At 59.5% G+C, this 12528-nt stretch overlaps 2 protein-coding genes across 2 annotated transcripts in view; both read left to right on the forward strand.

The window, feature by feature from the left end:
• Window positions 1–12094, forward strand: part of PPFIA3 (PTPRF interacting protein alpha 3) — a gene marked incomplete at its 3' end in the record, with an annotated part of 28928 nt that extends 16834 nt beyond the window's left edge. The window contains exons 19-26 of the mRNA XM_080411282.1: window positions 306–399; window positions 1013–1094; window positions 8939–9139; window positions 10008–10070; window positions 10187–10213; window positions 10735–10910; window positions 11328–11425; window positions 11830–12094. Coding sequence (XP_080267408.1) covers window positions 306–399; window positions 1013–1094; window positions 8939–9139; window positions 10008–10070; window positions 10187–10213; window positions 10735–10910; window positions 11328–11425; window positions 11830–12094 — 1006 coding nt within the window. The remainder of the gene's footprint in view (window positions 1–305; window positions 400–1012; window positions 1095–8938; window positions 9140–10007; window positions 10071–10186; window positions 10214–10734; window positions 10911–11327; window positions 11426–11829) is intronic.
• On the forward strand, window positions 5163–9008 carry LOC308057132 (uncharacterized protein). The gene is made up of 7 exons (XM_080411281.1): window positions 5163–5191; window positions 5318–5365; window positions 5456–5653; window positions 5834–6184; window positions 6431–6538; window positions 7956–8832; window positions 8899–9008. Exons 1-6 carry the CDS (start codon window positions 5179–5181, stop codon window positions 8162–8164), a joined length of 927 nt encoding a protein of 308 aa, XP_080267407.1. The 5' UTR covers window positions 5163–5178; the 3' UTR covers window positions 8165–8832; window positions 8899–9008.
• Window positions 12095–12528: the final 434 nt, after the last annotated feature.

Consider the following 12528-nt stretch of genomic DNA (forward strand, 5'->3'; position numbering starts at 1 on the left):
GTGTCTGGGTGCCCCCCCCCCCAACTCTGGGGAACCCCCGCCCCCAGGGACCCCCCACCCCCAAAACAGACCCAGGTGTCTGGGTGCCCCCCCCCCCAACTCTGGGGAACCCCCGCCCCCAGGGACCCCCCACCCCCAAAACAGACCCAGGTGTCTGGGTGCCCCCCCCACTCCTGAGATACCCCCACTCCCAGGGACCCGGGTTTCTGGGTGCCACTCCCCCGGTCCCCCCCCTCCCAGGCATCTGGGCACCCTGAGGTCCCCGTGTGGGTGTGTGGGGGGGTCTCACCCTCTGCCCCCCCCAGCTGGGACCCCCTCGGAGGAGCTGGGCCCCCCCGACGCGCTGGGGCTGGCCAAGCTCTCAGGGGCGGTGGAGAAGGATCGACGGAGCAAGAAAAAGTGAGGGGGGGACCTCAATTTGGGGGGTGTCTGGGGCTCTGGAGGGGGCTCTAGGGAGGTTGGGGGGGCTTTGGGGGAGTTTGGGGGGCTGAGGGGGAATTTGGGGGGGGGTGAGTAGCTTTGGGGGGGCTGGGGGGGCTTTGGGGAGGGGTGGGGGTCTTAGGGGGAGTTTGGGGGGGCTGGGAGGCGTTTTCAGGGTCGGGGGGTTGAGGGGGTCTAGGGGGGCTTAGGGAGAGTTTTGGGGATCTGAGGTCTTGGGGGGCTTTGGGGGGGTCTGGGGGGCTTAGGGGAGGCCTTGGGGGGGTCTGAGGGGATTTGGGGGATCTGGGGGGCTTTGAGGGACATTGGGGGGTCTGGGGACGGTTTAGGGGAGGTGGGTGATAATGGGGGTACTGGAGGGGGCAGGAGGGTTGGGGGAGGCTGTGAGTACCTCGGGGGGGAGTTGGAGGGGTTGGGAGGGATTTGGGGAAGTCCTGGTGCATTGGTGGGTGCTGGGGGGGCTCTGGGGGTCTCCGGGGGGTTGGGGGGGTCTCGGGGTTCTGGGGGGCTTGGGGGAGGGGACTGGGGGTGTTGGGGGGCCCGGGGGTCGGTGCCCCCCTCAACTGCCCCCCAGGCACGAGCTGCTGGAGGAGGCGTGTCGACAGGGGCTGCCCTTCGCCGCCTGGGACGGGCCCACCGTGGTCTCCTGGCTGGAGGTGGGGGCTGCGGCGGGTGCCCCCCACCCGAACCGGGGGGGCTGGGGGAGGGGATGAAGTCGCTGCTGCTGGGGGGTGCTGGGCGGGGCCCCATGCCAGTGGGTGCGCCAGCTGTGAGTGGGTGGGTGCTGATGGTGCTGTGGGTGCTGTGGGTTCTATACGTGCTGTGGGTGCTATGGGTCCTGTGGGTGCTATAGGTGCTGTGGGTGCTATAAGTGCTGTGGGTGCTGTGGGTGCTCTGGGTGCTATAGGTGATATAGCTGCTGTGGGTGCTGTACAGGCTATAAGTGCTATGGGTGCTATAGGTGCTGTGGGTACTATAGGTGCTGTGTGTGCTGTGGGCGCTATAGGTGATGTGGGTACTCTAGGTGCTGTGGGTGCTACAGGTTCTGTGTGTGCTGTGGGTGCTCTGGGTGCTATAGGTGCTGTGTGTTCTCTGGGTGCTGTCGGGGCTGTGGGTGCTGTGCATGCCATAGGTGCTGTGGGTGCTATAGGAGCTGTGGGTACTGTGTGTACTCTAGGTGCTGTGGGTGCTGTGGGTTCTATACATGCTGTGGGTGCTGCTATAGGTGCTGTGGGTGCTATAGGTGCTGTGGGTGCTGTGCGTGCTGTGGGTGCTGTGGGTGCTATAGGTCCTGTGGGTGCTATAGGTGCTGTGCGTGCTGTGGGTGCTGTTGGTGCTATAGGTGCTGTGGGTGCTGTAAGTGCTGTGGGTTCTATAGGTGCTATAAGTCTGTGGGTGCTCTGGGTGCTGTGGGTGATATAGGTGACATAGCTGCTGTGGGTGCTGTAGAGGCTATAAGTGCTATGGGTGCTATAGGTGCTGTGGGTACTACAGGTGCTGTGCATGCTGTGGGTGCTATAGGTGCTGTGGGTGCTATAGGTGCTGTGGGTACTATAGGTGCTGTGCATGCTGTGGGTGCTATAGGTGATGTGGGTGCTGTGGGTGCTATAGGTGCTGTGTGTTCTCTGGGTGCTGTGGGGGCTATAGGAGCTGTGCATGCCATAGGAGCTGTGGGTACTGTGTGTACTCTAGGTGCTGTGGGTTCTGTGGCTGCTCTAGGTGCTATGGGTGCTGTGGGATTTATAAGTGCTATAGGTGCTGTGAGTGCCATAGGTGCTGTGGGTGCTGTGAGTGCTGTGGGTGCTATAGGTGCTTTGGGTTATGTGGCTGCTCTAGGTGCTGTGGGTCCTGTGGGTGTTATAGGCGCTGTGGGTGCTTTAGGTGATATAGGTGGTGCTGTGGGTGCTGTAGGTGTTACAGGTGCTGTGGGTGCTGTGGATGTTGTGGGTGCTATAGGTGCTGTGGGTGCTATAAGTGGTATAGGTGCTGTGAGTACTGTGGGTGCTATAGGTGCGATAGATGCTGTGGATGCTGTAGGTGATATAGGTGCTGTAGGTACTGTGGGTGCTTTGGGTGATATAGGTGCTGTGGGTGCTATCAGTTCTGTGGGTGCCATGGGTGTTATAGCTGCCGTGGGTGCCGTGGGTGTTATTTGTGCTATAGGTGCTGTAGGTGCTGAGGGTGGTATAGGTGCTATAGGACTTGTGGGTGCTGTGAATGCTGTCGGTGGTGTAAGTGCTATAGGTGCTGTGGGTACTGTGGGTGCTAGAGGTGCTGTGGGTGCTGTATGTGATATAGCTGCTTTGGGTGCTGTGGGTGCTATAGTTGCTATAGGTGCTGTGGGTACTGTGGGTGCTAGAGGTGCTGTGGGTGCTATATGTGATATAGCTGCTTTGGGTGCTGTGGGTGCTATAGTTGCTATATGTGCTGTGGGTGCTCTGGGTTCTCTGGGTTCCTTGGGTGCTGTGGGTGCTGTGGGTACTCTAGGTGCTGTGGATTATGTGGCTGCTCTAGGCGCTGTGGGTGCTATAGGTGCTGTGGGTTCTGTGGGTGTTAGAAGTCCTATATGTGCTATAGGTGCTTTGGAAGCTATAGGTGCTTTGGATGCTATAGGTGCTGTGGGTGCTATAGGTGCTGTGGGTGCTATATGTGATATAGCTGCTTTGGGTGCTGTGGGTGCTATAGTTGCTATATGTGCTGTGGGTGCTATCGTTGCTGAGGATGCTGTGGGTGCCATAGGTGCTGCGAGAGCTGTGGGTGCTTTAAGTGCTATAGGCGCTGTGGCTGCTGTGGTTGCTCTGGGTTCTATGAGTGCCATAGGTTCTGTGGGTTCTGTGGGTGCTGTAGGTTCTGAGGGTGCTATAGGCTGTGGGTGCTATAGGTGCTGTGGGTGCTGTAGGTGCTGTGGGTGCTGTGGGTGCTATAGGTGATGTGGGTGCTGTGGGTGCTATGGTTGCTGTGGGTGCTATCGGTTCTGTGGGTGCCGTGGGTATTATTGATGCTATAGGTGCTGTGGGTGCTGTAGGTGCTGTGGGTGGTATAGGTGCTGTGGGTACTGTGGTTGCTCTAGGTGCTCTGGGTGCTGTGGATGCTGTGGGAGCTGTGGGTGCTATACGTGCTGTGGGCGCTATGGGTGCTATAGCTGCTATAGGTGCTTTGAGTGCTGTGGGTGATATGGGTGCTGTGGGTGCTATAGGTGCTGTGGGAACTATAGGTGCTGTGGGTGCTATAGGTGCTATAGGTGCTGTGGGTACTGTGGGTGCTCTAGGTGCTCTGGGTGCTGTGGATGCTGTGGGAGCTGTGGGTGCTATATGTGCTGTGGGCGCTATGGGTTCTTTGGGTGCTATAAGGGCTGTGGTTGCTGTGGGTGCTATAGGTGATTTAGGTGATGCTATGGGTGCGATAGGTGCTGTGGCTGCTGTGGGAGCTCTAGGTGCTGTGGGTGCTTTAGGTTCTATCGGTGCTATAGGTGCTATAACTACTGTGGGTGCTATAGTTGCTGTGGATGCTCTGGGTGCCATAGGTGCTGCGGGAGCTGTGGGTGCTATAGGTGCTATAGGCGCTGTGGCTGCTGTGGCTGCTCTGGGATCTGTGAGTGCCATAGGTTCTGTGGGTGCTCTGGGTGCTCTGGGTGATGTAGGTGCTGTGGGTTCTGTGGGTGCTGTATGTGCTATAGGCGCTATAGTCACTATAGGTGCTGTGGGTGCTATAGGTTATTTAGGTGATTCTATGGGTGTTGCAGGTGCTGTGGGTGCTGTGGCTGCTCTGGGTGCTGTAAGTGCCATAGGTTCTGTGGGTGCCGTGGGTGCTGTGGGTGATGTAGGTGCTGTGGGTGATGTAGGTGCTGTGGGTGCTATATGTGCTGTGGGTATTGTGGGTGCTATAGGTGCTGTGGGTGCTGTGGGAGCTATAAGTGCTGGTGCTAAGGGTGCTATAGGTGTTCTGGGTGTTATAGGTGCTGTGAGTGCTGTGGGTGCTATAGGTGCTGTGGGTGCTATAAGTGGTATAGGTGCTGTGGGTGATATGGGTGCTATAGGTGCTGTGGGTTCTGTGGGTGCTATATGTGATGTGGGTATTGTGGGTGCTATAGGTGCTGTGGGTGCTATAGCTGCTATAGGTGCTGTGGGTGCTGTAGGTGCTATAGGTGCTGTGGTTGCTGTGGGTGCTCTAGGTGCTGGTGCTATAGGTGCTGTGGGTGCTATAGGTGTTCTGGGTGTTATAGGTGATGTGGGTGCTATAGGTGCTCTGGGTGCTATAAGTGGTATAGGTGCTGTGGGTGATATGGGTGCTTTGGGTGCTATAGGTGCTGTGGGAACTATAGGTGTGGGTGCTGTAGGTGCTATAGGTGCTGTAGGTGCTCTGGGTGCTGTGGATGCTGTGGGAGCTGTGGGTGCTATACGTGCTGTGGGTGCTATAGCTGCTATAGGTGCTGTGGGCTCTGTGGGTGCTGTGGGTGCTATAGGTGCAATGAGTACTCTAGGTGATACAGGTGTTCTGGGTGCTATAGGTGCTATAAGTATTGTGGGTGCGATGGGTGCTGTGGGGGCTCTAGGTGCTGTGGGTGCTGTGGGTGCTATAGGTGATTTAGGCGATGCTATGTGTGTTATAAGTTCTGTGGGTGCTATGGATGCTGTGGGAGCTATAGGTGCTGAGGGTGCTGTGGGTGCTTTGGCTGCTGTGAGTGCTGTGGGTGATATAAGTTTTCTGGGTGCTATAGGTGCTGTAAGTATTGTGGGTGCGATGGGTGCTGTGGGTAATGTGGTTACTGTTGGTGCTGTTGGTGCTGTGTGTGCTGTAGGTGCTCTAGGTGCTGTGGGTGCTGTGGGTGTTGTGGGTTCTTTGGGTGCTATAGGTTCTGTGGGTGCTGTCGGTGCTATAGTTGCTGTGGGTGCTATAGGTGATTTAGGTGATGCTATGGGTGTTATAGGTGCTCTGGGTGTGATAGGTGCTGTGGGTGCTGTAGGTGCTGTGGCTGCCTGAGGTGCTGTGAGTTCTCTGGGTATTGTGGGTGCGATAGGTGCTGTGGGTGCTGTGGGAGCTATAAGTGCTGTGGGTGCTTTAGGTTTGGTCGGTGGTATTGGTGCTATAACTGCTGTCGGTGCTGTGGATGCTATAGGTTCTGTGGGTGCTGTGGATGCTGTGGTTGCTGTCGGTGCTATAGGTGATATAGCTGTTGAGGGTGCTGTGGGTGCTATAGATGCTGTGGGTGCTCTGGGTGCTAGAGCTGCTATAGGTGCTGTGTGTGCTGTGGGTGCTATAGCCGCTATAGGTTCTGGGGGTCCTATAGCTGCTATAGGTGCTGTGGGTGCTATAGGTGCTGTGGGTACTATAGGTGCTATAGCTGCTGTGAGTACTGTGGGTGCTGTGGATGCTCTGGGTGCTATAAGCTGTATAGGTGCTGTGGGTGCTGTGGGTGCTATAGCTGCTATAGGTGCTGTGGGTGCTATAGGTTCTCTGGGTGCAATAGGTGCTGTGGGTGCTGTGAGTGCTGTGGCTGATGTGGCTGCTCAGGGTGCTGCAGGTGCTATAGGTGCTGTGGGCATTGTTGGTGCTGTGTGTGCCGTTGGTGCTATAGGTGCTGTGGGTCCTATAAGTGATATAGATGCTGTGGATGCTGTGGGTGCTATAGATGCTGTGGATGCTGTGGGTGCTATGCGTGCTATAGCTTCTGTAGGTGCTGTGGGTGCTATAGCTGCTATAGGTGTTCTGGGTGCTATAGGTGCTGTGGGTACTGCGGGTGCTATAGGTGCTGTGGGTGCTATAGGTGCTGTGGGTGCTATAAGTAGTATAGGTGCTGTGGGTACTGTGGGTGTGATAGATGATGTGGGTGCTATAGCTGCTATATGTGCTGGGGGTGCTGGGGGTTCCGTAGCTTCTATAGGTGCTGTGGGTGCTGTCGGTGCTATAGTTGCTATGGGTGCTGTGGGTGCTAAAGATCATTAAGGTGATGCTATGGGTGTTATAGGTGCTGTGGGTGCTGTGGCTGCTCGAGGTGCTATGGGTTCTCTTGGTGTTGTGGGTGCGATAGGTGCTGTGGGTGCTGTGGGAGCTATAGGTGCTATAGCTGTTGTGGGTGCTGTGGGTGCTATAGATGATGTGGGTGCTGGGGGTCCTATAGCTGCTATAGGTCCTGTGGGTACTATAGGTGCTTTGGGCGCTATAGGTGCTGTGGGTACTGTGGGTGTGATAGATGCTGTGTGTGCTATAGCTGCTATAGGTGCTGGGGGTGCTGGCGGTTCTGTAGCTGCTATAGGTGCTGTGGGTGCTATAGGTGCTGTGGGTGCTATAGGTGCTGTGGGTGCTATAGGTGCAATGAGTGCTATAGATAACACAGGTGTTATGGGTGCTATGAGTATTTTGGGTGCTATAGGTACTGTGGGTGCTGTGGATACTGTGGGTACTATAGGTGCTGTGGGTGCTGTAGGTTATTTAGGTGATGCTATGGGTGTTACAGGTGCTGTGGGTGCTGTGGCTGCTCGAGGTGCTATGGATTCTCTTGGTGTTGTGGGTGCAATAGGTGCTGTGGGTGCTGTGGGAGTTATAGATGCTGAGGGTGCTTTAGGTTCTATCAGTGCTATAGGTGCTATAACTGCTGTGGATGCTGTGGATACTTTGGTTGCTATAGGTGCTGTGGGCATTGTGGGTGCTATAAGTGGTATAGGTGCTGTGGGTGCTATAGGTGATATAGCTGTTGTGGGTGCTGTGGGTGCTTTAGATGCTGTGGGTGCTATAGGTTCTACAAGTACTGTGGGTGTTGGGGGTCCTATAGCTGCTATAGGTGCTGTGGGTGCTGTGTGTGCTGTAAGTGGTATAGGTGCTGTGGGAACTGTAGGTGATGTGGTTGCTGTGGGTGCTATAGGTGCTGTGGGTGCTATAGGTGCTGTGGGTGCTCTGGGTGCTGCGGATGCTGTGGGAGCTGTGGGTTTTGTTGCGATGGAGGGAAGACACAGTCACTCAATGTGAGTGACCAGCAGACTTCGTTTATTGTCCCTCCCAGTCACCTTTTATGCCTTGGTATAATTAGCTCATGCATATCACAAGAGTTAAGCTCCTTATCGGTTAGTTGCCGGAATACCAAGCCCCCCGTGTTTCTCTTCTGCAGTTTTCTGTTCCCGCCTGCAACATTCTTTTCCCGCCCAAATCTTCCTGTTTCTGTCTAACAAGCACAGCCAAGGACGGTGCATTTTTGCTTTACTTCAGATAAGCTGAGAGCGATGTGCATTTTTGTCCAGCCGGCTGGACTGTGTCTGTGTGACCCTTTTCAGCTAGCCAGTTACCCACAGGTTTTATACGTGCTGTGCGTGCTATAAGTGCTATAGGTGCTGTGGGTGCTATAGGTGATATAGCTGCTGTGGGTGGTATAGATGCTGTGGGTACTGCGGGTGTGATAGATGCTGTGGGTGCTATAGCTGCTATAGGGGCTGGGGGTGCTGGGGGTTCTGTAGCTGCTATAGGTGCTGTGGGTGCTGTGTGTGCTGTGGGTGGCATATGTTCTTTGGGTGCTGTGGGTGCTATAGGTGCTGTTGGTGCTGTGGTTGCTGTGGGTGCCGTAGGTTCTGTAGGTGCTGCGGTTGCTGTGGTTGCTATAAGGGCTGTGGTTGCTGTGGGTGCTCTAGTTGCAGATCTGGGTACTGCGGGTGCTATAAATGCTGTGGGTGCCATAGGTTCTGTAGGTGCTGTGGGTGCTGTGGTTGTGTGGGTGCTGTGGGTGCTATTGGTGATATAGTTCGTGTGGGTACTGTGCGTGCTATAGGTTCTGTGGGTGTTGTGGGTGCTGTAGTTACTATGGGTGCTACAGGTGCTGTGGGTGTTATAGGTGCTATAGGTGCTGCTGTGGGTGCCATAGGTACTGCAGGTGCTCTGGGTGGTATAGGTGCTAGAGGTGCTGTGGGTGCTTTGGGTGCTATAGGTGCTGTGGGTGGTATAGCTGCTATGGGTGCTGAGGGTGCTGTGTGTGCTGTGGGTGCCATAGGTGCTGAGGGTGCTCTGGGTATTGTGGGTGCTATAGGTGCTCTGGATGCTGTGAGAGCTATAGGTGCTGTGGGTGCTGTGGGAGCTATAGGTGCTGAGCAGGTTTCAGTGATGCTATAGGTGCTTTGTATGCTCTGGGTGCTATAGGTGCTCTGGATGCTGTGGGAGCTATAGGTGCTGTGGTTGCCATGGGTGCTGTGGGTGCTGTCGTGCTGGGTGCCGGGTGCTGTGGGTGGTATGGGTGCTGTGGGTGCCATAGGTGCTTTGGGTGCTGTGGGTGCCATAGGTTCTGTGGGTGCTGTGGGTGCTGGGTGCTGTGTGCCGGGTGCCGTGACCGGATGGGTGCTGAGCAGGGTGCTGTGCAGCTGTGTGTGGGCATGCTGGGTGCTGTGGGTGCTGGGTGCTGTGGGTGCTGTGGGTGCTGTGGGTTCTGTGGTTGCTGGGTACCGGGTGTTGGGTGCTGTGGGTGCTGTGGGTGCTGGGTGTCAGGTGCCGTGGCCGGATGGGTGCTGAGCAGGGTGCTGTGCAGCTGTGGGTGGGCATGCCGGCCTGGTACGTGGCCGCGTGCCGTGCCAACGTGCGCAGCGGCGCCATCATGGCCAACTTGTCGGACACGGAGATCCAGCGCGAGATCGGGATCAGCAACCCCCTGCACCGGCTGAAGCTGCGCCTGGCCATCCAGGAGATGGTGTCCCTCACCAGCCCCTCCGCGCCCGCCTCCGCACGCACGGTGCGCTCACACGGGGGGCTCGCACGAGGGGCCTTTGCACGAGGGGCTTCGCACGGGGCCTTTGCATGGGGAGATTTGCACCGGGGAGCTTCACCCAGGGGCTTTGCACCAGGGATCTTGCACAAGGGGCACGAAGACCTCACGCAGGCGCTCTCTGCACGGGGGGGGGGGGGGGGGGGATTTGCACCAGGGATTTTGCGTGGGGGCCTCGCACAGGGGCTTCGCACCGGGGGATTTGCACCAGGGTCCTCACATGAGGGGCTTTGCGCGGGAGGCCTTGCGCAAGGGACTTTGCACGGGGGCTTTGCACGAGGGGCCTTGGACGGGGGGCTTTGCACTGGGGGGCCTTGCACAAGGGCCTCACACAGGGGGATTTGCACCAGGGAGCTTCACACAGGGGCTTTGCACGGGGGGATTTGCAGGGGGGGGCCTCGCACAAGAGGTCTTGCATGAGGGGCCTTGCACGGGGGGCTTTGCACCAGGGTCTTTGTATGGTGGGCTTCACATGGGGAGCTTTGCACGGGGCGCTTTGCACCAAGGGCTTTGCGTGAGGGGGCTTGCACGGGGGGCTTTGCACCAGGGGGGGCTCATGCAGGGGGCTTCACACCAGGGGCTTTGCGTGAGGGGGCTTGCACGGGGGGCGTTGCACTAGGGCCTTCACACAAGGGCTCTTGCATGTGGGCTTCACAGGAGGAGTTCCGTGTAGGGGGTTTCACATGAGGGGCCTGACACCAGCGCTTGCACGGGGACCTCACACAGCCCCGCGCGCGGGGGGGGGCCTTGCATGGTCTCACGTGGCCTTGCACGAGTCCCTTGCACGAGTGCCTTGCACACCCCGATGACACGTGTGTGTGTCACCCCCCCCCAGTCCACGGGCAACGTCTGGATGACTCACGAGGAGATGGAGTCGCTGACGGCCACCACCAAGCCGGTGAGCGTGAGCCCTCGTGTGACGCACGAGGAGGGGGGGGCGGGGTGTCGTGGGATGGGGGGATGGGCCCCCCTGATGCGTCTCCCCCCCCCCCGCCCCTCCCCCACCGCTGCCAGGAGACGAAGGAGATCAGCTGGGAGCAGGTAGGGGCAGGGGCTTGCACGAGGACAAGGGCTTGCACGACGATGGGCCTTGCACGAGGATGGGGCTTTGCACAAGGGGTTTATAGGAGCCCAGGGCTTCGCACGAGGGTTTGTGCAGGAGGATGGGGCTTTGCACGGGGACCTTGCAGGAACAGGGGGCCTCGCAGGCTGCCATGACCTTGCACGAGCCCCCTCCCCCAGAGCCTTGCACGAGGGACCTTGCACGTGTCCTGCCCCTTGCACGAGGGTTTGCCCCCCCCGCCCCCGAACCCTGAGCCTTGCACGAGGGCAGCCACTGGCACAACAAGTGATCTTGCACGACGGTCCTGGCAGAGATAAGCGGGGTGGGGGGTGGGGGTTCACAGCGGGGTCCTGGCAGGGGTAAGGGGGAGTTCAGAAGGGTCCTGGCAGGGCAAAGGACAGGTTTCCCAGGGAGGGCCCTGGCAGGGCTGTGGGCACAGGGGCTGGCGGGGCGGGGGGGGGGGGTGGGACCAGCGGTGCCAGGCGGTGGCTGTCCCCAGATCCTGGCCTACGGGGACATGAACCACGAGTGGGTGGGGAACGAATGGCTGCCCAGCCTGGGGCTGCCCCAGTACCGCAGCTACTTCATGGAGTCGCTGGTGGACGCCCGGATGCTCGACCACCTCAGCAAGAAGGAGCTGAGGGGGCAGCTCAAGATGGTCGACTCCTTCCATCGGTCGGTGGGGGGGGTCCCCACCCACCCCCTAATTATTTTTTTTTTGGGGGGGGAGGGCTTAGTCCTGGGTGTGGGGTGTGGGTCAAAGGGGAAGGAAGGACCTGGGGATGGAGGGGCAATAGGGATGGGGGTGGTTGTATGGGGTGGGGGAGAACCGTTGGGGATCGGAGGGGGGGGGGGGTTTGGGAACGGGGGACCCCCCCTTGGGATGGGGGACGCCACTTGGAATTGAGGATCCCCCAGGGAACGGGAGGCACTGGGGATGGGGGGTGGTCTCTGGGAACGGGGGTTCCCCAGGTAACAAGGTACCCACCCTGGGAAGGGGGACCCTCGGGGTGACCCCAGGACCCTCTGGGTGACCCTGGGACCCTCGGGGTGACCCCAGCCCCCCCAGGGTGACCCCAGCCCCCCCCCCAGGGTGAGTCTCCATTACGGCATCATGTGCCTGAAACGCCTCAACTACGATCGGAAGGAGCTGGAGCGGCGGCGGGAGGAGAGCCAGGCCCAGAGCACCGGTACGGGGGTCCAGGGGGCTCCTGGGGGGTCCTGAGGGGGTCTGGGGGGGTCCTGAAGGGGAGAGCCAGGCCCAGAGCACTGGTACGGGGGTCTGGGAGGGTCCTGGGGGGGTCTGGGGTGTCCGGGGGGGAGGCCTGGGGGTTGGGGGGTGGTCCTGGGGTATCCTGAGTGGGCCTGGGGGGGTCTGGAGGGGTCCTGAGGTTCCTTTGGGGCACCATGGGGTGCCACGGGTCGCTGTGGGGTGCCGTGGGGTGCTGTGGGTCACCTCGGGGTGCCTTGGGCGTGCCATGGGGGTGCCGTGGGGTGCCATGGGGTGCTGTGGGTCACCTCGGGGTGCTATGGGGGTGCCGTGGGGCGCTGTGGGGCGCTGTGGGGTGCCGTGGGGCAGTGACGTGTCCCCCAGACGTGGTGGTGTGGTCGAACGAGCGGGTGACGGCGTGGGTGCAGAGCGTGGGGCTGAAGGAGTTCGCCCGCAACCTGGGGGAGAGCGGGGTGCACGGGGCGCTGCTGGCACTCGACGACACCTTCGACTGGGCCGACCTGGCCCTGCTGCTGCAGATCCCCACCCAGAACACCCAGGTGGGCCACTGGGGGGGACTGGGAGGGGCTGGGGGGGGGGACCGGGAGGAACTGGGAGAGGACTGGGGGCAACTGGGAGGGACTGGGAGGTAGTGGGAGGGGATTGGGGGCAACTGGGAGGGGACTGGGAGGAACTGGGAGGGAACTGGGGGCAACTGGGAGGGACTGGGAGGTAGTGGGAGGGGACTGGGGGCAACTGGGAGGGACTGGGAGGGGACTGGGAGGAACTGGGGGCAACTGGGAGGGGACTGGGGGTGACTGGAAGTAACTGGGAGGGGACTGGGGGCAACTGGGAGGGGCTGGGAGGGACTGGAAGGGGACTGGGAGGAACTGGGAGGGGACGGGGGGTGACTGGGGGCAACTGGGAGAGGACTAAGGGGAACTGGGAGGGACTGGGAGAACCTGGGGGTGCTGAGAGGGGACTGAGTGCAACTGGGAGGGACCGAGGAAACTGGGAGGGGACTAAGGGCAAGTGGGAGTGACTGGGGGGCACTGGGAGCACCTGCGGGTGCCGAGAGGGGAC

Source organism: Falco punctatus (assembly GCF_963210335.1).
Source record: "Falco punctatus genome assembly, contig: scaffold_266, whole genome shotgun sequence".
Taxonomy (NCBI): domain Eukaryota; kingdom Metazoa; phylum Chordata; class Aves; order Falconiformes; family Falconidae; genus Falco; species Falco punctatus.

What these genes read in the sequence shown, in the direction of transcription:
- LOC308057132 (XM_080411281.1), top strand. An exon ending in TGATGCTATGGGTGTTATAG is followed by an intron (nt 5,366 to 5,455) that starts GTGCTCTGGGTG and finishes TGGGTGCGATAG; the next exon opens with GTGCTGTGGGTGCTGTGGGA. An exon ending in AGATGCTGTGGGTGCTCTGG is followed by an intron (nt 5,654 to 5,833) that starts GTGCTAGAGCTG and finishes TAAGCTGTATAG; the next exon opens with GTGCTGTGGGTGCTGTGGGT.